The 22,104-nt window shown below is 55.7% G+C and overlaps 6 protein-coding genes across 12 annotated transcripts; 2 read left to right on the forward strand and 4 right to left on the reverse strand.

Annotated features, from left to right (window-relative positions):
* Positions 1 to 95: 95 nt before the first annotated feature.
* Positions 96 to 849, forward strand: H310_00205 (hypothetical protein). Its single transcript, XM_008862884.1, has one exon. The coding sequence runs from the start codon at positions 208 to 210 to the stop codon at positions 541 to 543; it is 336 nt and encodes a 111-aa protein (XP_008861106.1). The 5' UTR covers positions 96 to 207; the 3' UTR covers positions 544 to 849.
* A 243-nt stretch (positions 850 to 1,092) lies between these two features.
* Positions 1,093 to 4,236, reverse strand: H310_00206 (hypothetical protein). The gene is made up of 3 exons (XM_008862885.1): positions 3,508 to 4,236; positions 2,021 to 3,463; positions 1,093 to 1,971 (listed from the first exon to the last, which is right to left on the reverse strand). Exons 1-3 carry the CDS (start codon positions 4,168 to 4,170, stop codon positions 1,138 to 1,140), a joined length of 2,940 nt encoding a protein of 979 aa, XP_008861107.1. The 5' UTR covers positions 4,171 to 4,236; the 3' UTR covers positions 1,093 to 1,137.
* Positions 4,237 to 4,563: 327 nt separating this feature from the next.
* Positions 4,564 to 6,497, reverse strand: H310_00207 (anthranilate synthase component I). The gene is made up of 7 exons (XM_008862886.1): positions 6,115 to 6,497; positions 5,764 to 6,055; positions 5,595 to 5,711; positions 5,436 to 5,549; positions 5,309 to 5,388; positions 5,199 to 5,262; positions 4,564 to 5,149 (listed from the first exon to the last, which is right to left on the reverse strand). Exons 1-7 carry the CDS (start codon positions 6,480 to 6,482, stop codon positions 4,655 to 4,657), a joined length of 1,530 nt encoding a protein of 509 aa, XP_008861108.1. The 5' UTR covers positions 6,483 to 6,497; the 3' UTR covers positions 4,564 to 4,654.
* A 530-nt stretch (positions 6,498 to 7,027) lies between these two features.
* Positions 7,028 to 8,749, reverse strand: H310_00208 (hypothetical protein). The gene has a single exon (XM_008862887.1). The coding sequence runs from the start codon at positions 8,676 to 8,678 to the stop codon at positions 7,428 to 7,430; it is 1,251 nt and encodes a 416-aa protein (XP_008861109.1). The 5' UTR covers positions 8,679 to 8,749; the 3' UTR covers positions 7,028 to 7,427.
* An 895-nt stretch (positions 8,750 to 9,644) lies between these two features.
* H310_00209 (CMGC/MAPK protein kinase) lies at positions 9,645 to 13,863 on the reverse strand. Of its 3 annotated transcripts, XM_008862889.1 has the most exons (8): positions 12,812 to 13,863; positions 12,211 to 12,765; positions 11,611 to 12,167; positions 11,379 to 11,564; positions 10,750 to 11,332; positions 10,533 to 10,694; positions 10,085 to 10,486; positions 9,645 to 10,030 (listed from the first exon to the last, which is right to left on the reverse strand). In XM_008862889.1, exons 1-8 carry the CDS (start codon positions 13,853 to 13,855, stop codon positions 9,977 to 9,979), a joined length of 3,543 nt encoding a protein of 1,180 aa, XP_008861111.1. In that variant the 5' UTR covers positions 13,856 to 13,863; the 3' UTR covers positions 9,645 to 9,976. The 3 variants fall into 3 exon arrangements, with proteins under 3 accessions (XP_008861111.1, XP_008861110.1, XP_008861112.1); XM_008862888.1 differs by having other exon boundaries at positions 9,645 to 10,486; XM_008862890.1 differs by having other exon boundaries at positions 9,645 to 10,694.
* A 133-nt stretch (positions 13,864 to 13,996) lies between these two features.
* H310_00210 (hypothetical protein) lies at positions 13,997 to 22,064 on the forward strand (the record flags this gene model as incomplete). Of its 5 annotated transcripts, XM_008862895.1 has the most annotated exons (27): positions 13,997 to 14,985; positions 15,039 to 15,513; positions 15,563 to 15,848; positions 15,894 to 16,501; positions 16,550 to 17,020; positions 17,067 to 17,285; positions 17,339 to 17,428; positions 17,473 to 17,496; positions 17,552 to 17,590; positions 17,644 to 17,931; positions 17,987 to 18,239; positions 18,292 to 18,300; positions 18,357 to 18,613; positions 18,670 to 18,791; positions 18,842 to 19,340; positions 19,385 to 19,501; positions 19,551 to 19,648; positions 19,703 to 20,111; positions 20,163 to 20,378; positions 20,428 to 20,532; positions 20,579 to 20,662; positions 20,705 to 20,950; positions 20,998 to 21,051; positions 21,097 to 21,243; positions 21,289 to 21,730; positions 21,784 to 21,844; positions 21,890 to 22,064. In XM_008862895.1, 25 exons carry the CDS (start codon positions 13,997 to 13,999, stop codon positions 21,409 to 21,411), a joined length of 6,228 nt encoding a protein of 2,075 aa, XP_008861117.1. In that variant the 3' UTR covers positions 21,412 to 21,730; positions 21,784 to 21,844; positions 21,890 to 22,064. The 5 variants fall into 5 exon arrangements, with proteins under 5 accessions (XP_008861117.1, XP_008861116.1, XP_008861115.1 ...); XM_008862894.1 differs by having other exon boundaries at positions 21,784 to 22,064; XM_008862893.1 differs by having other exon boundaries at positions 18,670 to 18,758; positions 21,784 to 22,064.
* Between the last annotated feature and the right edge of the window lie 40 nt (positions 22,065 to 22,104).

A 22,104-nucleotide genomic window follows, 5' to 3' on the forward strand; every position in this document is an offset into this window, starting at 1 on the left:
GTCGTCTGTGTCACAGGATTCATTAAGTGTGCGTTGATGTAGATGGCTGCTTTTCGCGAGATGTTGGTGGCAAGGAATGAGAGCTGTTGGAGATGCATTCTATCGTCTTCATAGCCAAACTGATGGCATTTGAGTTGAATGACATGCATGAATGAGCTAGCTTAGGCGACGGTCTGAGCGGTCCTTGGCTACGCCGGGGTTGCAAACATGTACCGACCAATGCCTGCTGTGCGGCTTCGAGGCAAAGCAGGATCTGCACAGGAAGGAATCCGTACGACTTGGGTCGGACGTGGCGCAGCCCATGGGCCTCAAGTGCAGAGATTTTGTTTCGTCATGTGCGACGCCAAACCAGCAACTGATCATTCAACCCAGACCAGTCCAACTTGTCCCAATAGCCGCTTCTTGTCTTCGGGGACCGTGCAAATGTTGGCTTTAATGTCGGCCACCCACTGTCCGAGCGGGAACTTCCACAAGTCACGAGGAAAGGCAGGGTCTTTGTCACCGACCACGAACGTTGGAGGGATGTTCAGTTGCGGGTCGTAGGCAGACCTGTAGATGCGGAGGCCCCACAGATTTACGTCCCATTTGTGCTGGTGGAGGTCCCACACAAACTTGATCGCGTCGAGCTTCTTGACGATCTTCGGATGGATTTTTCCCTTTGCTTTAGCGGTTCGAAACCCTTGGATGTTGACTGTCCCTCCACGAAGCGTTGGTGGCCACGGTTCTCGATCCGGGACAGTGAACAGTGCTGGCATGCTAGTGTACACCGACGTCTTTGCCTGATCTGCGCGAACAAGTTTGGCCAGCGCGACGAGCAACTTTTGATTCTTGAACGACGAGTATGGATGCAATGGGCACCGCTTCTTGTGCCGACTGGGTTGCACTTCAGCCGTAACAGCCTTTCCTGTCGAGGGCGCAGCACTTGACCGCGGTTCCTTGTTCGACTTTTCTTTGCCTTCGTACAGCGACTCGATAGTCTTGATGGCGCTGTCGAACATTCCCTCGATTTCGAGCGGCGTCAGGAGTTTCCCTGCCATCGTCGCACCTTGTGCAAAATCGAATGGAGAGGGCACAGCCGAGTCATTTTTATACTATACAAAACCATTGTATAGATTGAATTATATTTCGGGCCACTTGTCAACCCCTGACCGCCGCAACTTGCGCGGCGCTCTCTACAGCCATGTAGGCTTCTAAACCTTTCAATGCTTGGCGCGCCATCGTTATGACCGACGGCACCTGCCACCGCGGGAGTATTAGCAGCCGTTCGACTTGTTGGTGGGCGTTCGCGAGCTCAAAGTCCGGTCGAAAGCGGTGGTCTGAATCGTGCGACACTATCCAGAGCACAATGTCGAGCTGGATGAGGCACAGTGGCTCGGTCGACGTCTCCATCGTTCGGATTCCGTGGCAGATCAACTTGGACCATTCAGGGCGGAGGTCAGCGTGGCACATATGCCGCAGCATCAGGAGGGCGACGTGTTGAGGCGACGCATCTTGCCATTGCCCAACCATGCAGAGCAGGAATTGGCGGTCGATGAACTGGACCACATCTCGCCAGCAACGGGCTTCAACGGCCATTCGAGACATACTTTGCTTGGTGACGTTTGTGAGGTGGACGATGGTTGATACGTCGATGACGGAGCTACTAACACAATGCCCCAGGAGCTGAAGTGGCAGCAGGTCGGGGTGCTGAGCTGCCAATCGATCCAGGACTGAAAGGGCCCCTTTGCACACATCTTGTTGCGGGGAGCTCACCAACCGCGCAAGAGCTTCGACGACGAATTCCTGACTGAAAGGCGACACACCGATGTCTTCGGAGGCGGGTGGGACGAGCTCCAACAGAAGCGTCAGCGTGTGACTCGCGACGTCGCGGCAGGTGGATGAAGCCAAGTCGAGAAGCGCTTGAAAGGAAGAGTCCGACAGAAGTTGGCGACGGATAAATTGCGCGGCCGTTGGGTGGCAGTCGTCGAGGACCTACAATGATTGTCAAGACATGCTTGGGACGCATCACCTTCCCACGTACCAACGCAGTCAAGACCTGGAGGCGGGACACAATGACGGGGTCCGTGGTTTGATGGATGGAAGGCGTAAGCCGAGGGAACGGTACAACAGTGCTGGTTTCTGAGTCGTAAAACGTTGCAGAGTCTGCTGCAGCCGGTGAGCCCTCCTCAACCACTAGGGCCATCGCGAGGACCCGTTGGAACATCGCATTCCATTGCACAGACGGCTTCTCCGGCAAATGAACCAAAACTTGTTGGCATAGGGGTACGACGAGATTCGGTGACAACCCACCTTTGCTCAAGAGGACAGCTCGCAAAAGCCACGAGATCGGCGACAAATTAGGCGCCGGCGTGTGCGCCATGAGGGACGCAAAGAATGCATGGCCGATGGCACTTGTAAATTTGCAGAATTCGTCGACAACGGCTGCACCAGCCAAGGTCGTCCAGTGTCCGTGCTGCAGACCCAACGCCACACAAAGCAGCGTCAGGAGAACGGGAGTGGGGACATCAAACGAAGAATCCATCCACACTTGAGCCCACACCTGAAACACTTCTCTTGCGGTCGATATGCTGACAGTGTGGACTGCGTCCAGAAACGTCACCAGTGGTTCCATGCCTACCAGCATTGGGTCCCGACTCCCAGTGTCAGCGGTGCCAAACACTAGCGGCAACACATGCTCTTGGAAGATGGTGCGAAGGGTAGCCACGTCGCAATAACGTTGCAAAACGAACGGCCACAAATGGCCGACGAACCACGGGCTCCCGACCGGAACTGTCTGCTTGAAGAGGCCAATCATGGCAACCACGGGATGAGTGTAAGAAGTGTCGTTGGGGTACGGTGGTGGGTATTTCTGCACGGTGTCTTCCAAGAGCGGAAAGCTGTCCATGGCCGTCGCACGGTCGAAAAACGCGTCAAACGCTTCGCCAAACAAATGAAATCGGTTCTGCGGTTGATTGCCAAACTGGTTGAGCGCTTCACGAACGACGGCACGGTGGAACGACCCACAGGAACGGTCGGCAGGGGCGTCGTGGAGCTGCTTTCGTTCCAGTCGCACCAACCCTTCCAGTTGCACGTCGGCATGCGGAACGTCCCAGTGTTCTTGCTGCCACATGCGCAGCCATTGCAAGTTGTGCGGGTCAGGCTGGAGAAGCGCCAAGCACCCGATCGAATTGGTCACTTTGGCTACAATAACATGCAGCAACGAGTCCGTGCACGCGTGCAGACAGGTAAGGATCCACGGAAGCAAGAGCAGGTTGTCGTTTCCTTCAAAGAGCGTCTTCATGATGGCCAATGTCGCAATTTGATGCCGCGTCGATAGCGCTGCCATGTCGCCGTGGCCGTGATTGCGCTTGAGCTGGGCAATGTGCCGTTGCATCGCAAGGACGAGAGAGTGCTTGTCGGCTGCAACGGGCTCATTGCTGTGTGAGAGACGTTGAATAAGTGGCTTGAGTAACGTGTCAGCGTACTGCAAATACGTTGTTAGCCATCAAACGCGAGATTCAAGTCTACCTCGGGGCGCTGGAATAGGAACGAAATGAGGACTTCGTCCAAGAGAGTTGGGTAGGGACATGGGTAACGTGGCTGGACGACTTGTACGAGATTCTGCATAAATTCGCGATTGTTCACAAAGTTGCTCATTTGGATCCAGTTGTTTGTGTGGTCGGCCACAACTTTGGCGAGAAAGTCGTCCTTCAGCTTGGCGTCGATTTTGTCCACCAGGCCCTGAGGGACCAAAACAGTATCATGAACGGCAAAGTAGGCTTCTTCCATTCGAGGATCGTCTCGTCGTTTCGACTTTAGTCGGCTGGATCGTCGCATCAAGTCGAGCAGCGACTTGCCGCTGGCGATTTCGTCGCGCCCAGGATGGGTCAGGAACAACACAGCACCAGGTGGGACAGACGGGCCGATTCCTGCGGCTGACACATTCCCATTTGACGTAGATTCAGCTTTTTCTCCCACAGATGAACGATGGTGTTCGCGGGGTTCGTCCAAATACTTTGTAAGCGAGTGATGACCACCGTCCAAATCCTTCTCGCGTCTGCCACGTTTGCGGCTGGTATACCGATGGTCCACGTCGTCGTCGTGCTTTTTCCTTGGCCGAGTTACTTTTACAGGGGAGGGTGCTTCGGACGCCGTGTGTGCCGCATACCCGCCCTTTGCTCCTGACTCCATCGGCCGGCGTCAACTCGACCGCGCCGATTTCCAAATGCGTCCACCTCCGTCCGACCCACGTTTCGGCCAGCGAGGTCACACTATTTCACGGTGAAAATCTCGGAGGTTAGAGGCACGACGTATATGGTTTTAAAGGTACTTTACAATCGAATATTTTTCCAACAAAGTCTTGTTCAGCTCGTTCACCGCATCATCGCATTTGCGAACCGACAGACGCAGGTGGATGTGATGGGAAGAGAAAGCGCGCTGCGCAAGTAAGAATGCATAATCTTCTTTGGCGGGATACCACGGTGCTACAAGATGTACAGAAGGTAGCTGCATCGCTACAAAGGGTCGTCCGCAGCGGTTCACACACCACCAGACTACCATGCTACAGTCTGAGTTCCATCACGGTTCACTGAACATCATCGCTTAGCACAACGTGAAATATCGTTGTCGTTAGACTTTGTCACAACAGCACCTGCGGAGGTACTCTGATACCGATCTACGGGTTCGATTCCTTGTGGTGCACGCATTTCTCGACCGTGCGAACCGCCGACCCGAGCTTAATGATGGTTTCGTGGTACTCGGCCGCAGGGTCCGAGTCGTACACAATCCCAGCGCCGGCTTGGCAGTACACGCGGTTGTTGTGGACAACAATTGTTCGAATAGCAATCGCCGTGTCCAGCACCCCGTTGAACCCGACGTACCCGACCGACCCGCCATAGATTCCGCGTCGCTCTTTTTCGAGGCCACAAATGAGCTGCATCGCCTTGACCTTTGGGGCCCCCGTGAGAGTTCCAGCCGGAAAGATCGCACGGTAGGCGTCGTAGATAGTTTTGTCTTCGCGCAAGTCGCCTTTCACCACCGACACAATGTGCATCACGTGCGAGTACTTTTCGATCTTCATGAGTGCTTCCACTCGCACAGACCCAGGTACTGCCACGCGTCCGACATCGTTTCGGCCCAAGTCGACCAGCATGATGTGCTCCGCACGTTCCTAACGCATCGTGCATTTGACGTACACTCGACAACGACGACATTCAAACCTTTTCATCTGCGAGCAGTTCTTCTGCGAGCGCGTCGTCGTCGGCCGCAGTAAGTCCGCGGCGGCTATGTCGCTGTTATCCCCTGCCCACCTCTGCATCATCGAGTTTACCGTGTGCCAGCAATTGGGTGAGTCTCCACGATGCGCTCTTGGCTCACTTTGACCAGCATTTCCGGGGACGCACCAACCACCTACGAAAGCCATCACCATCATATTGACACAAAACCACTTCGTATACCTCGAGGCCGTCGCCAAAATCCAAATAAAACATGTAAGGCGATGGGTTGATCACGCGCATTTGGCGATACAGGTCGAAGCTTGTCACGGTGTCCGGCAGCGGGATGTTGAGGCGCTAGAGAGCAATCATGGATGAATGAGGTGGGGTGTGGCGACTTACGTGTGACGGCACTGCTTGAAAGATGTCGCCGTCGACGATGTGTTCCTTCAATGTCGTGACGAAGTTCATGTAGTTGTCGCGACCAACGTTCGAAATGGCCTCGTAGTCCACTTCCGTCTGGAGAAAAACACGTGCCACGTCATGAAAAGTCGACACGGTCGTGGCGTACCAGCGCTGCCTTGTCGTTTACGTGGGCACTGCTGCTGGAGTGAGCCAGTGGTGCATCAAGGTGCCTCTGGATGGCGAAGATGCGCTCCGTGGCGGCATGGTACTCCGACTCAAAATCGCCATGGATGTTGACGTGGGTCACCACTTTGAGCGAGTGAAAAACGTGGTCAAACACGACGATCGTGTTGAACAGCATGTACATGCTTTCGGGGATGCCAAAAATGTCGGTCTGCTTGTCGACAAACGGACCGACCGTCGGCTCAAAGTGGCGCACTGCGTCGAAGCTGCAATACCTACATGCAACCATATTGACAGTTCCTCAAGAAGTAGACGGGGGCATGTCGATCTTTACCCCACGGCGCCTCCTGTCATGGGCACATTTAGTTCGGGAAGATTCACCACACGAAACGTCTTCATCTCCTTCTCCAGTTGAGCGAGTGGATCACCCTTGAACGCGCAGTTGGGACCAGATTCCAACGTCTTCAATGGGTCCGTGCCGATCAACGAATACCGAGCAATGTTTTCGCCTGGCAAGATGGACTCGAGCAGGAAGGACTGCTTCACGACACCAGTTTGTTGCTGGCGCAGCTTCAAGTAGACGCTCACTGGGGTGTCTAAGTCTGCTGTCAAGTCCAGGTAGATGGGCAGCAAGTCTTTGTCAGTCGCGTGTGTCGCATGGAGCGCCTTAGCCTCGGTGAAAGTGGGGTGAATGCTTGGCATGGTGACTTACTTTATGCTGGTACAAGACGCCATGAGGCGGCCAATCAGAGCACTCGACCCACGACAAATTTGAATTTTCCGGCCCAATTTTGCCAAATAATGTCGAATTTCCATCGAAAAGCACCAGCCACAGGAACCCCTCGCAATCGTCCACACTTCCTGTAAACCTTTCCACGACCCCCTCTGAAGCGTACTAAGCTTGACTGTGCATCACAGAGCGAAGGCCCAATGCATATTTGTACCAATGCAGCATCGAATGTATTGCAAGCACAAAGTATTCCCAACCATCAAAGGTTCATTTCACTAAAAATGAGTTTGTTGTGGTTCACGACAGCATGCATGCCCTTGCAACGCAGCACACATTGCAATGAGCCTCGTGTTGCTCTCGGCACCACAAGTTCATTCAGGTTGACAGCGAGCATCGAACGAGCGAATTCTTGTGGAAGCAATAAACGACAAGCAATATAGATGAATTATATAAGCGGCTTGTCCTCTTCATCAATCTTCAAAGAACAATTCTGTCATCCGGATAATTCGAAGAAAGGGGTTGAACCTGCAAAGAGAGTGCATGGCATCTGCGGTGCTCGTCCTCACGTACATCTCTGCGTTCGCTGTGCTTGTTGCCATGGGAGCGTATGCCTATTGCTCGTGGAAGACTCGACGCGAGGTATTGCTTGCGAAGATACGGGAACGGAGACGAGCCACAAGCGACAGTGATCTGCTGGTCCAACCGGCCCACGTCGCCATCCCTGTAGCAGCGCCGATCCACTCGACAAAAACAGACTTGTAGGTCTCTGGAAGCGTCCACCCATTGTATTTAAGCTTGTGAATGAATCATCCCTTTACGTATATTTGTCCATTTACCACGTGTGTACCTGCGCCCTTCGTGACTGTGCTACACCCGGTGTGCGCTACCTGCTACTACCTATCGTCTCCTTTGACTGTTTAAGCCCTTCCGCCAAACGTTGGTTGTTCTTGGTGAAATATCGTGACTGTTGGCTCGACTTGCGTCGGGTGCTGCTGTTGTGGAAGGTCGTTTCGGTCGCCGCCAAAGAGCATGTCGATGATGGCGTTCTCGTCGAAGAATGGATCATTCATGTTGAAGCTTCCGTCGAAATCCAGCGGGGGTGGAATCATCTCGGGGTCAAACGATCGTTGCGGCAACGCGCCACCATTGTATCCGCTGGAAGACGACCACGGCGATGGCCTCGGCAGCCCTTTCAACTCGACCGGCGACGTCTTCATCTGGTTGTCCTCGTCGTCTTCCTGAAGGAGAAAATCGACGTCTGTGGGTTGTGGGCCTCTTTCATGGGATGACCCGTTGGCTCCATGCATAAACTTGAACCCATACGGCTGCTGCTGCTGCATGGCCTGGAGGTGCGAGTGGAGTTGCTGGTGCGTCAAGCTCTGACTCCGCGTGTGCTTCATGTAGTTGTTCGTATTGCCGAAACATGATTGCTGAGACGGCATATTCCACGTCGACTGCTGGCAGTATGACGTTTGAGGCTGTTGGTGGTGCTGATGAAACTTATTCATGGGGTTGTGCCCCGTTTCAAAATCTCGGATTGCATCCATCTTCGCTCGGTGGATTGTTGCCTCGTCAAAGAGAAGGTGGTCGTCGTTGTTGTTCCCCAGGATCGCGTCGGGGTGGTGTGGAGGTTGGTAGCGCACGTGTGCACCAAGGAGAGTGGCAGGCAGCGATGCACGACGTTTCTGCAAATGAGCGGAGATCGCCGACGAGGGATGCGTGGGATGGTGCGAATCAATATGGCTCTGAAGTGTGGGGTTGTGAAAGTCGATGGACGCAGCGTGACAGAGACCCGGCGGGGTCCTCGCTTGTAGCTGCGGGAACGACTCGGACGATCGCCTGGACACCAATCGGTTCGACGTCGACGACGACGAAGATGACGGCGACAACGCGTCTGCCTTGTCGTTGAACAGCCCGTCGTGGATCTTGCGATGCCGCGCGAGGTTGCCTGCCGTCGTAAACTTCTTCCCGCATCCCACAACTGTGCACTCGTGTGGTTTGTCGCCTGTATGCGTTTTGATGTGCTCGGTCATGGAGAACTTGCGCGTGAATCGTTTGCCGCAATGCGGATGGGGGCACTGAAACTTGCGTTCCCAGTCCGGGATCTGCCGGCGGACATGCGCCCCTGTCGTGATGTTGACCGTGCTTTTGTGCTTGGGATCGGTCATCGCGGAGTGATCCTCCTGCTTGGGCCGCGCGTGTGGGCCGTGGAAACAGTTCTAGGGCGAAACCGCAATCGCGACTGACTCGGTCAAAACGAGATCCGTCGAATGCTGGACCGTTTCGCGAATCAGTTGAGAAACCCCCGCATCTCGCCCGGGACGCACGCCACGCGCGCAACGTTTGCCATCGCGTTGTAAACCCATTGGTTTTCGGCGATGGTGGTGCCCCGCCTAGCGCCTGGTGTTGCGCGTCCACCAACGTCGTCGCGGCGATCATCGGCCGCCCCGTCGTCGTCGTCGTCCTCCCGCGCGGCTACTGATATAGGAGGGAACTCGACCGGTGATTGGTCCATTTCATCAACTTCAACCGGAATTTCGAACCCAAAGAAACAAGCGTTCAATTTTGTCAGATTCGCAATCGACGGCGGACGGCGACGCGAACGACTTGCGCCGACGTCACACGACGACGGTAGTTTGTGGGGACGATGTCGACGTGGACGGCAGTTGGATGACAGCGACGACGGTCGCCGAGCCAAGCGACTCAAGTGCTGTAGGTTCTGCGCGTCCCTGTTGTCGTATGCAAGGGTTGAATGAGGCTGTCTTGCATGCACGCGCGACCGAGCGCGACGTGGAAAGCGTTACCGCTAAGATAGACGGCGGACGGACGACTTCACGTCGACCATCCCTGTCTGTAGTGTTGGACATACACTGTGGAGTACAGACTGTGAAACAAATCGTCCAAGTGTGGGCTGTCCTTTCTTGGGTGTGTACTGGTCTGGAAAAATGAGCACAGGAAGGGGAAATGCATCGATCGCTTCCTTTCGCGGTGTGTTGTCGGGGTGGTGAACGCGGGAAGCATTGACGACCTCGATCAGTGCACCCCAATGATGAGTCTAGTCACGACCGCCACGACCACCGTACGCTCACCGAGGACGCGATTTCCCATAGCTTGGACATTTGAGTGTTGTGAAACGATGAATGCGCAGCACAATGGGGCAGAATCCAAGCAAGATCCTCCACTGGCACACACGCTGGAGAGAGATGTACTTGCGGTCCCGACAGCTCTAGCGCCATGGTGGCGTGGATCCTTTCAACGAAATGTGAGCAGCGGCGCGGTTTGTGTTTGCGCAACAGTCTATCGAACGCGACGATGCGACTGTCGTGTGTACTATCTCGTCACGCACGCTCGACTCGAACGGACGGCTCGTGAATCGAATCCGCGCCATTCCAGCCGCCGTACAAGAATCTGTCTGGCGTTCCAACTACGTTCTGGACCACCACAACAGAGATCGAGGTTGTTGGGTTTATGTTGCCGCCCGTCGAAGCCGTCCACTCGGGCTGACGGCGTGAGGAACGTCCTGCGCGGCAAGCCGCTTCTCTGCCTCCAGCGCTTCCGGGTGAAAATAACATACCTGGTCAAACAGCGCACGCTGCATGTCCTCCTTCACCTCGGGCACGTTCTCGTGCGACGAATCCACCGAGCCAACGAAGATGTCCATGGTGCCGTCGTACGGAAGACCGATGCTGGTAATGTACGGGTGGGCGAGCGCTTGATCGGCCGTGAGTCGCGCCTTCGGGTCAAACGTCAAGAGCTTCGAGAGGAGGTCGAGCGCGAGGGTGTTGGTTTGGGGGTACAGCTCCGAAAACGCAAGCGCCGGTCGGTATGTCTGCTTTTGAACCCACCGCTGGGCGGCCGGTTTTAGAAGCTGATTCACGTACGCAGGCGACGGCGTGCCGAGCACGTTGAAGATTTTCCCGAGTTGGTTGACCGTGCTGCTCCCCGGGAAGAGCGGTTTTCGACCGAGCATCTCTGCCTACGCGCGCATGATGTCCCGATCGACGAAGCGGTCACGGTCGTACCAAGATGCACCCCGCCGACCACATATCGATGGACGCGCCGTAGCGAGACCCGTCCAGGAGCACCTCTGGCGCTCGGTACCATCGCGTAACAACATATTCGGTCAAGTTTTCGTGGATCGGCGCCATTTCTTCGAGAGACCTGGCCAAGCCAAGGTCGCAAATCTAGAGCAAGCGCCGCGTGAACCACGCCATCATTTTGTACAAGGCTGGACCATACTTTGACTTCGCATTGCGTCGTGAGGAGTATATTGGACGGTTTGAGGTCGCGATGGAAAATGTTGGCCGAGTGGAGGTACTTGAGGGCGCGGAAGATCTGCAGCATGAAGTAGCCCACGTGCTGGTCACTCAGTGTCTGCGTCGAGTGGATCACGCGATGGAGATCTGTCTCCATGAGATCCGTGACGAGATAAATGTCCTCCATCTCGAGACACCGCGTTGGTCGAAGGACGTCCCAAAGACGAATCAAGTGCGGATGGCGTAGTTGGCGCAGCAGACACACTTCACGCAAGATGCGCTTCGTGTCCAGGAGCTCACGGAACGCTTGCGGGACCTTCTTGATCGCGACCGACGCGCCCGAGTGGGTGTCGCTGGCTGCTATCACCTCGCCGTACGACCCCGACCCGAGCACTTTAATCACTTGATACCGCTTTGGGATGTCAAACAGCGATTTCTTGCCCATAATGACATAGTTGTCGCGCTGGACGACGTCTGAGATGCTCACGGACCGGAGGAGCGACGGCATGTTGGTCTCCAGGCCGTGCATCGACCCCGGCGACGCCGTCAGCATTTTGTCTTGTGTGCTATCCAACCGCTTCAGCTGCTCTTCTCGAGGCAACTCGGATGTACCTGAAGTATTCCCGCATGCGCTCGGTGGCGTCATGGTCCGCGGCTGGGTACACGGGCGCGTCGTTCACGGCCACCGACGCTGTCGCATGTGGGGCAAACACAATACTCATTTGAATCTTGCCGCGGAAGACCGTCGGTGGCGCCCACCACTCTTTACAATCGTTGTAGATATCGCACAGGTTGTACCTGTCGTCGTGACGAGTGACATGGACTGCGACAGGACAACGTGTACCATCGAGAGAGCGCGCCGGTGGCCTTGGCTTCGGCCGATCCCGCCAAGAGCGCCATGTGCGGACTCAAGTTGACTTTGCACACTCCAATCAACACGTCCGACTTCATGAAGCGACTCTGGTACACCTCGATGCGTAAAAAATACTGGCCACCGCGCGGACAGCCGGGAAACGCCAGGCGAACATTTGAATTCCACTCGGGGGCGTCGGTGTGATACACAATTTGAGTCACACAGCCACTCTTGTCGCCAAACGCGGCAAACGGCCGCTCCATCGATGTGCCCGTAACCCGTTGAATCCCGCGAAGCAAGCGGGTCGCCGGACTTGGGGCTGCAGCTCTCACATCGACTGATTCCTTGGTCTTGAGACCGTCCAGCGTTCGCTCGATGTGCGTGCCTTCGTCCAGCACACATCGGACGTAGACGCCACGGTTCTTGTCCGGTCCATCGACAAACCCGAGCGAATGCGCTTTCAGGAGCTGTACGTAGAACGTGCCTGCGGGAATGCTTTGGTGGATGGCGGACGTCTCTCCAGGCAAGATCAGACGAAGCCCTTTGCCCTGCATAGGAAAGTCAGTTTTCGTCTTTGCATTTGTCGAGTACCTTGTCGCAAGCGTCAAATGCGACCGAGAGAGCGACGGAGTCGCCATTGACATGCCACCGCACGAGCCGATCTTTGTAATCGAGCCAGAGTTCGTGCACAAAGAGCTGTGTCACGCGGCGGACGTCGCCGCCTCCTCTATCCGCATTGCTTGGCTGCTTGATCGCTAAGGTTTCTTTGCCCGTGACCACAAGGCGCTTGGTGTGTGGGATGGCGGGACTCGCAGGGACCAAGCAGTCGGTCGGAAGTTTGTCCGGCATGATCTGGACGCAGTCGGCCATCTCGAACGACTCGACGTCAACTGTCTCTAGCAGCGCCGAAATGAAGAGTAGCAGACCATCGTACCGTCGATACTGGCCCCAGAATGGCACAATCGGCGGGTAGTTGGATGTGAGGAGGACATCCGGGTGAATGCTGCGGCAGAGCAGAGGAAAGTCCGAGATTTCTTCGCGGAGCAGACTCGACAGGAGCGAGTAGAACACCGGGACGTCCATCGGCTGCGACCCAAACGCCACGTAGTCTTCTGCGAGCAATCGGTTGCCTTTAGTCAGTTGTAGCTACAACAACATAGTCGCAAAGCTTTCGGTTTCGAGGACAACGTACTCGGATTGCGCGAACCCATTGCTCCTGTTCAAAGGCCGTTCGCGACGCCAAGTGTAGAGTTTTGTGGCCTTCTGTCTTGATGGCAAATCCGTGTGGCCTGGCCACGTCATCGTTGACGTCGACCAAGATGACACGCACTTTCAGCCCGGCGTCGGCCATGAAGTCTTCTCGAGAGTCGTAAATCGCCAGTGTCAGCCCTTCCAGCACACAGTAGCAACTCTTCCACGCCGCCAGCAAGTCGCCTTTCTTGCTCAAGTACCCCTCGAATGCAATCCCGCCAAAGGCGTCTTTGTTGATGAGGTAACGCAGCGTGTTGGATCGTTTTCGAGTTGGCATGTCGTCGAAGTTTTCTGTGGCCATGCAGTCAACTGCACCTCCATCGAGAGCATGCAACGGCACTGGCGGCGGCGTCGCAGGTGGGAATTCAAGTTCCTCAGGGACACACGACACTGGCGTGCGCGGCAATGCATAGATTGGCGACGACACGTCTTCCTTTTCTTCCAAGTCTCCTGGTTCTAGGGGCTGGCGCCGCAACGATGCCAGTTCCACGTCCGCTTTGTCGTCGTCAAACGTACTATTCTGTCGGCGAGGGCGTTGAGGAACCTTTTCTTCAGGCTGCAGGCGCTCTTGAATGTTACGCAGAATGCGATAAAGGATTGAACGCTCGACCTGACGAGTCTGACGGGTTCGAGGGTCGCTGGACAGGATCAGGCGCACTTGGTCTGTGTGCTGCAACTGCTCGACCTGCAGCAACACTTGCTGTGGTCCCCATGTGTTGACTCTGGCCAATGCAACACCTTGCCACTGAGGAAGGGGTGCCAGCACAGTCATCATCGTGAGGTGCTTTGCCAACAGGTCGCCCAAGTGCTGCCCGTCCGACAGCGACAATGACAGCGAGATTGGCGCGTCGGTCTTCAGGTGCATGTTGGGAGTGATGTCCTTCGCCGATGGCGGTGGCAGGAAGTCAACATCCTTGTTCGGGGACTGAACTGCCCCGAATTCTTCGTCAAGTGTCGGGTGACGAGCCAGCATACTCGACTGCATATCTTGGCCGCAGGCACACTGTGATCGAGCCTCCGGTTAACGAAGGTTAACCGGATGTACACGAAAAACCATGTCATGCCTTGCGATCTTCCCAGCGAGAACGAGATGCCACGATCGTGGTGGCTTTTGCCGGTGCTGGCCATGAGCGCTGGTGCGCGGAATCGGTACTGGCAAACTACATGTACGAGTGTTTACCCGTCTGTCATTCTCGCCAAGTTCCAACGTGCCCCTGTCGAACGCCCCGACGGCATCACAGAGCTGATTGTGGACGTCGTTTTGCATCCATCGTCGTTTGAGTTGACCACGCAGGCTCATGTTGTCGGGTCAATTACTCAGACCGCTCTACATTTTTCCACCACCTACAGCGGCCACGCGAGGATTCCGCTGGAGCTGAACGAGATCCGGCATTACATGGACGTCCAATTGTACCTTGGCACAAACGTTGACTCATGGCAACCAAGCGCGTTGACCACGCAAGTGTCCAACATTTGCATGCAAGCCAACATTACCGACAGCGCATGTGCGCGTCTCTCTGCCGAGGTTGAGGCAATTCAAGACTGGGTTCACATCGAGAGCCGCTCGGAGCGATTCTGCGCCCCGCTTACGTTCAACCGGCTCGCAGATCAAGGCGTCATGGTGTGTGTCAACTTGACTGACACAGCAAACGTGGGGTGCCCCATGCACCATTGCAAGCAAATCCAAGCCATGACAGAGTCGTTTGAGATGCGCCATGCTCAGCCTGGCCATACCTACGTTGCACAGACATACGTTCAGATTCCATCGACACTGCGTGGTCAAGTCGGCATCAGTGACATTGCCACGCTTTCCTTCACACTCGACCCGGTTCAGATCACATCGCCCCGTCATGGCGCTAACGTCCTGTCCACTGGTTTCGACGTCGAGTGGACTGCAGCTGCTGGCATGCATGACCCGATCTGCATCTACATCAATGGCACCGAGAGAACCTGCGTTGCTAATGACACCGCAACGTTCTCTGTGCGCGATATTGCCAGTGGCCCGATGACCCTCTACGTCTTTACTTCCGCCGGTGTCAGTGCCGCCATATCCCTTCACGTGATGGACGAGGCAACTGCTGTGCACGTCGCGTTCGTGACGGCGTGCGACGAAGTGTGCGTGCTTCTTCGTCCTGACGTCGCGCAGTTCACCAGGATGACACGCGTAGGTATATGCAAAACGGACGACTTGCAAATCTCGTTGGATCCATTCACTTTTGGGAGCCATCGGCAGCCATTGAAATATACGACCTTGGACTTTCCCCCATCAGTCGCAACGAAATTGCAACGTGGCGACACACAACTCTGCTTCGGCTGCCGTTCGAGTCACTACCACCGCACTTCAGAGACCTCCGTCGAACGTACTCGTTCAAGCCGTGGGGGCTTTATGAAGCGCTGCAGCGGGCGGACCACGTGCTGTGGATCGACGCCAACATGGAGCTGCGGCAACCCATCGACGACATTCGCCACATCTTGCAAACGCACGGGGTGTTTTACACAATTCAACGGCAGCGGTTCCCCAACACGCGATTCCACTCGATGGAAACCATTCAGCGCTTCAATTGCTCTGCCCCTTTCTACAGTCGACACCAAGTCCCCGCCGGCCTCCAAGGTTACACCCGCGGTTCATGGGCATACACACACGTCAGTCAGTGTTCGACGAAGCGCAATGAGCTCATGTTGCGTCGCGTAGGTCCTCGAGCCGCTTCTGGCATGTGCGATGGAGAACGACTGCATCGCTCCACCTGGAACGAATCGGTCTAACCACAGACAAGACCAAACGGTGCTCAACTCCCTGCTCTGCGCGCTTGACGTGAACTCGTCCCTTATCCAGGAAGACCTCAAGTTTTGGCTTTCTTCCCACGTCGACGACCTCCGCGAGCCCCTCCAGCCGACAGCTGACCCCACGTCGAAGAACGACGTCGTCATCTACACGCGGCGCGAACACCCGTGGAAACCGTACACGCCCTTTCTTGTGCGTAGCAGAGTGTAACCGATTCTGTAACTGACAAACCCGATTCAAGTGCCCAAAAGCATGGCCGGCGAGTCACGAGCGGTTAATGACACGACTGCATCGCTTCGGGCCATTCTAGAGCGCGAGTCGCTTGTCCAAATGCAAAGCCTGCTCTTGGGATTGACGGTGGACGACCTGGAGGCGCTGGCCAAATTTCCTACGCACCCACATCGCTCCGTGCATCTCTTGATGGCGATGGTGTACTTGATCCTGCACGAAAGCGCCGTCCAAAACGATTGCCTCCCACCAAGTATGGTCCAACTCACGTGGGCTTTTCTACGAGAAACCTTGTTGCGGAACTGCGCCGCGCTCTTCCTCCGCCTTCAACGTCGACGTTTTCATCACCCCGTGCATCCCACCATCACCCACGTGTGCATGCTGTACCTGCAAGACCCTGCGTTTCGTATCCAAGCCCTGCGCAAAGTCAGCGCCATCGCCGCCGCATTGGCCAGTTGGGTTGTGCTCTGTCTCCAAGCCTCTGTCCCCCGTAGTCTTGCCGACCCCGACAAGCCAGAACAGCCCCACACGACCCGCTCAGTCCCTTCGAGGCCATCCCTTCGATTCGTGCTGCGCCTTCATGGAAGATTATTCCTCTGCTTGGTTCGAAGCTCGAGTCATGTACGACCTTTGTGAACCGATCCATCGTGACCCTTCGTTGGGTCGTAGGACGCCACGATCGATGTATGCGACGCCACGACCTTCCACCGCACGACAGTTCGCAGGCGAGATTGCGCTTTCGATGACTTGTTTCGCCACACACTGCCGCCACCTGCGTTTCGGACGTGGCTACAACACGTTTTGAACGCATCTTTTGTCGACTGCCGTGAAGATATTCAACTGCCCCATCTTCTCCCCGTGTATTTCGTGGTCGTGTGCCCGCCCTTCGTCGTGGGGGTTGGTGTGGTGCTGGTCACTCCGACCATGTCTCTGCGACAATGCCGCCGTGCTGTTGAATCCCGGTATGGCTCGAGTGACATGGTGATGTACCATCGAAGGTCCCCGGTGTCCGCTGTCATGGAGACCAAGCTCGATGCCCGAGCCATTCTACCCGTCGCATTGCTCAGCCCTCGCGATACCAACCATCACCTGATGGCGCCCGCACTGAACCTGGTCGACCACATTTCTCATTCGCCCTTGGTACGAAGTCCCCGACACACTTGGAGGAGTGTAACACGTCGTCCAGGCGGTGTATCGCCAGGTGAATTCGGCCAGCGTAACGACACTGCCCCACGTCACTTTGTGCCCCATGCACCGATCTCTCTTGGACATTGCGCTGGTGATGCAGCTCACGAGCCTCCTTGGGCTGTGGGCAGCGCACGGCCATGAATGTGTCGCGGAAACATGTGCCCAGAACATTCCAAGCCACGATGCGAGTCGCGTGGAGTCGAGTGCTTCCGATGGAGTATACTTCTTGCATTTTCTAGACAGATGCACCCAGTTCACGCACAAGTCTAGGCTGGCAAAGGCCCAAGCTGCCCTGGAAGACGCACACAAATACCATCACCCCCCAAACAACGACCTTACGCGGCTGAGCTCCGCGCACTGGTGTGTCGACGACGGTTGTCATTGTAGGTTTGAATAATGCGTAGGCGGTGCAGCTCCACCTTTTCACCGTGAGCACTCTCGCGTACTTTCCGAGACGAACCATTCATCCTGCTCTTGCTGCAGGAAGAGGACGTGCTTCCCGACGAGGACAAGGCATCGAAGGTACGTACTTGTGTCATTGCACAATCATTTCCTTTCGGGGGGTGTTTTTGTAGAAAAGGACAACTCGATGCGTGCCCCTCCACGTCTGCGTGTCGGTGGAATGGACCGAAGTGTCGGCGACGACGGAGCGGTACACGTGCCACGTCCTTTTCGACGCCCTGGACCCAACGACGACCCTGCGCGACGTGTTTGCGAAAGGCGCGGACTTGCGGCTTGCGGATAGCAGTCAAGTCACGATCGAGTCGGGGTGGGTCGACGATGTCCGCACATTCGACATTTGCCGACCTGCCGGAGCCAAACCACTCCCGCCCATGTCTAGCGTATGGCTCATGGTTGACGCGGTACGACCAAGGGATGACCTTCGAATGGGACCAACCACGTCGTGGGATGCTCTAGCAAGACGACAAGCGGCCGCAATGGCTCCACGATATCCAAGCCTTCGTTACCCACCCCATGGTTGACTTCAACGGCAGCTCACAGTGCTACAAGTACTTTGGCGTTTCGCTGCCGCTTCATGTGCCAGAGCAGCTCGTGGAAGGGACGCTGTGGAGCCGTCATGTCGACTGGCACGCCATCGTGTCCAAAACTCCGTGCGACGCCCTCGTTGATGCCAAGTTTCACGAGCTGTGCGCTTCGTACCCAGCCAACAGTTCGTGTTCAATGAATTCTGGCTCCGTGTTTGACTGATGTGGTGTTTGTAGTTTACATCGGTACTGCCCCTGCATGGTGCTGACATGGTGACCGTAGTTTTTTCCACCCCTGGTAGACTCGGTCAAGTTTTCAAAATTCATTCGCGACTGCCACGTGCTGCCGTCCATGCTCGCGATGGGGTCGCTCGACGGCATCTTCCATCGTTTTGCGTTGCTCCGGTTTCAAATGGATTTGGAAGGGTTTCGAGCCGCGATCGCTCTCGTCGTCCACCACGTGACAAGGTCCCATCGCAACGGCACGATGGCGCCGCTCTTGTACTTTTTCCTGCATTTTATGATCTTGTCACCGAGCATGCGGGGCAATTGGGACCAAGTACGTCATGACCTGCCGACGGCAGCATGTTTTTCATGACTGGCATCGTCTCCCAGACGATGGAATCGTATCGAATGGAGGCCAAGATGCACGCGATGGACGTATTGGCGCGACAAATCTGCGCGGCGACGCGTGTGCAGGCCAGGTATCGGAGCTATGTTGTCTACGGTCACTTCAAGTACGCGTGCCGGTCAACACACTCGGCACGACATGACGAAAAGCATCTAGACACCATTGGGCAATGATACGACGACGTCGTCAAGCAGCGACAACGATTGTTAGTTGCTTCAAAATGCTGCACTGCATGCGCCAGTTCAAAGACATGCAGCGGGTAGCCGCCATGGAACGTGCGTGGGAGCTCGCACGATTGGAAAAACGCCGGCGTGAGGAAGCAGAGCGGGCGTTCGTTGTGACATGCCAAGTGAGGCTCCAGGTGTGGGTCAAGTACCGTCTGTGGAAGAAACGTCGATTCAGAGCACGATGTCCCGAGTGGAACGCGCACATCCAGCGCCTACGAACACGAAAGCGGCTGCTCATGTCGCGGCTGGCGTATCGTATTGGAGGCAACCTCATGCTCGTGTCAGTCTTCCGAAGCCATATCGACCAGTCCAAGAATTCCCAACTCCACTTGGAGGTGTACCAACCGTCCGACAGTCGCACGTACACCTTCGATGTGCATGAGGGCGCGCTGCAAGACATTTGGGCGGCTGTGGTCGATCACGACAAGGTTCGTGCAGATTCATGCGCATGGACTGTCATGCATGGCGTTAGCCTGACCCAAGCAAGCTTCGCAGTCGGCTGGAGGGGTTGCTCCGTCGGCTTTACGTAAATACAGCAGTGCATCGCGTCAAAATGCATGCGTCTGACGATCGGTGTGGCCGAGGGCGGGTACCGACTCCACGTCGCCGCCCCACTCGTTCACGAAAATTCGACTTAGTTGTTGCAACGACTGGGGTGTCGACTCCATGAGACGACGTGGATTGCATCCGTCTTCCTGCGTCATTCTCACGTCGACGTTCTCCTCTACGCCCCATCGTACGTTTCGTCAATCGCCCCTGCTTGCATATTCATGCCAACCTACCTGGCTAGGACGTCCCGCGCGACCAAGCATGAGTTGGACATGGCCTTTGTTCAATCGGTTCTCGAGATGGCTCATCCCAGTCGCTCGACACCATCAAGTGTGTGCTGTGGCGTCGCCGTCGAGTCGACGTATAGGGATGAGATTTCGTGCAGACGATTTGTCGCACAAGCGTTCGAGTGCGAGGCACACGAAGTCGCCCGATCGCATCTGCGCGTGTTGATTCGTTATGTCGCTGTGCATGGCTCCACAACGCCTGCACCCGCACTGTTTCAACCTGCGAAACCTGTCCAGGACACGAAACAACCACGTGCGATACGTCGGATGTACTCGATCGAGGATCGATACAACGCATCGACGCGACTCCAAGCCGTCTGGATGGGCTTTCGCACCCGCCAAGCCGTTGCGACAATGCTCCAGGTGTGATCGCCTAACTCTAGTCTGGATGCCCTGACATCCACAACTGCGCAGGCCAACTTTGCCATTTCGTTCGATCCGACGGCAGGCCACGTGTGGTTCCAAAGCCACACGACGGGGCATTGCTTTGCATCGCCACCCCTCCGTCGGTTTATTTCAGTGACGTATCCACCGCCACCAAACGAATGGCTGCCTCAAGACGACGACCATGGCAGGGTGTACTTCTTCAACCCGTCGCGTGGCGTTGCGAGTTGGTTCAACCTGGATACGGCAAGAAGCGATACACTGACGCACCTTACTTTGTGCAATGCGCGTACAGGCAGCGTTGAAGGTCCAGCGGGCCTATCGACATCGCCGGCACGCAGCCATCGGGCGCCTCACGATGCAGCACCTGGCGAAAGCCGTGGCATACCACCACTTGATCGTAAAACCGAAGCGATTTGGCATCGTCAGCCTGACCATCTTGGCAGGGCGGATCGAATCGAGTCACGCCCGACACGTCGTCGGTTGACATCGAGCGCATGGCGCTTCACCATCACACACTTACCCACAACGTAAGCTCTCAACTCAACGTGAGGTCACGCTATGCTTGGTAGTTCTCCAAAGCCATTGCGCTGTACGAACAACTCCTGGAAAACTATCCTTCCCACGAAGTTGTCGCATCCACGTGTTTGGCGATACTGCTTCTCGCGACCGGCCGCGCCCCGCTCAAGAAAAATGCGGCTCGAGCCAGCGCGCTACTTAAGACCGCCAAACGGATGGACAAGTCGTTGGCCGCCGTGAAGGCACTCGAACTGACGTGCTTTCGATGGGCTGTGCTTGTCGCGCCAAACGATGCCATTGTGCGAAGCGGTCTCGTTTACATCATTTCATCCTGTTTCTGCTGTAGGCGATGGCGAATTATGCACTCTTTGCCGAGGTGGTGCTTGACGATATCGACAAGGTTTACGTCTCTGACCAGCGTGGTGTCTCATCGACTATACGGCAGGCCGAGCTGCTATATCGCCGGGCATTAGCGCAAGACTCGGGACACACTGTGACCGTTGAAAACTACGCAAACCTGGTCAAGGAAAGAACTCCGCATGGGCGATACGCCACTGCAGGCCCTGGGCGAGTCGCGCTCCAACGAGCATGCGTAAGCGGAAGACGTGAAATCATGTGCCAACGCTGGCATTTGTAGATCGTGGCGACTGTTGGGCCTTGGCACCAGCTTCGCGATAGCCACAACAACACCACGTTCTGGAGCAATTTCAAGACCAAGCAGGTGCAGTGGGACCCGCCAGAAGGGTCGACACCAACATGAACACTTGCCCCAACAAAAATGGATGCGATTCCCTCGGATGGTCGTGTTCAAAGTTCATATCACGCTCGGAAGAAAGAGCTCGTGCCATCGATGGAAGTCGTTTCTACCGGCCGCATGGGATAGCTGTAAGCGCCGATGATATCGCGAGTAAACTGGTGTTCTTCGCCGAATGTACCCCTGTCATGAGTCGTGGGGTCGTTCAGTAGGCGAATCTCTTCGTTTGTCATTGACTCCAGCACCGCTTTGTCTTGCTCTTCCTCGAACTTCAGCTAGACTGAATGGATGGGTGAATAAGCACAGCAACCGCGTCCAATACTTGGTGGTGTCGTTGTTTACTACCGTGACGTGAACGCTCACCACCACAACTTGTAGACCTTTCTTGAGACAGCTCAACTGAACAACTATGAACCGCACGACCAAGTTGATCCGTGCGGTAAGGTGTGCGTGGACGCACGTCGGCGAACTGACTACCGGGCAGGGAAGTCGAGATGCCGCTACTGACGGGGGAAGATTACAAGTACATCTTGGTACTTGGACGAGCGGTCGCCGCCTAGGTGTGTCGCTGCGATGGTTCAAAGGTCGGTTTGTCGACCAGGATTTTCTCTTATTTGTAATTTGTATTGGTATACAAATACCAAGTATAAATATCTGAGTCGGACCTTTCAGTTTAAACTGTAGTGGGCAACTCGGCCA

This window comes from Aphanomyces invadans, assembly GCF_000520115.1.
Source record: "Aphanomyces invadans strain NJM9701 unplaced genomic scaffold supercont1.1, whole genome shotgun sequence".
NCBI classification, from domain to species: domain Eukaryota; phylum Oomycota; class Saprolegniomycetes; order Saprolegniales; family Verrucalvaceae; genus Aphanomyces; species Aphanomyces invadans.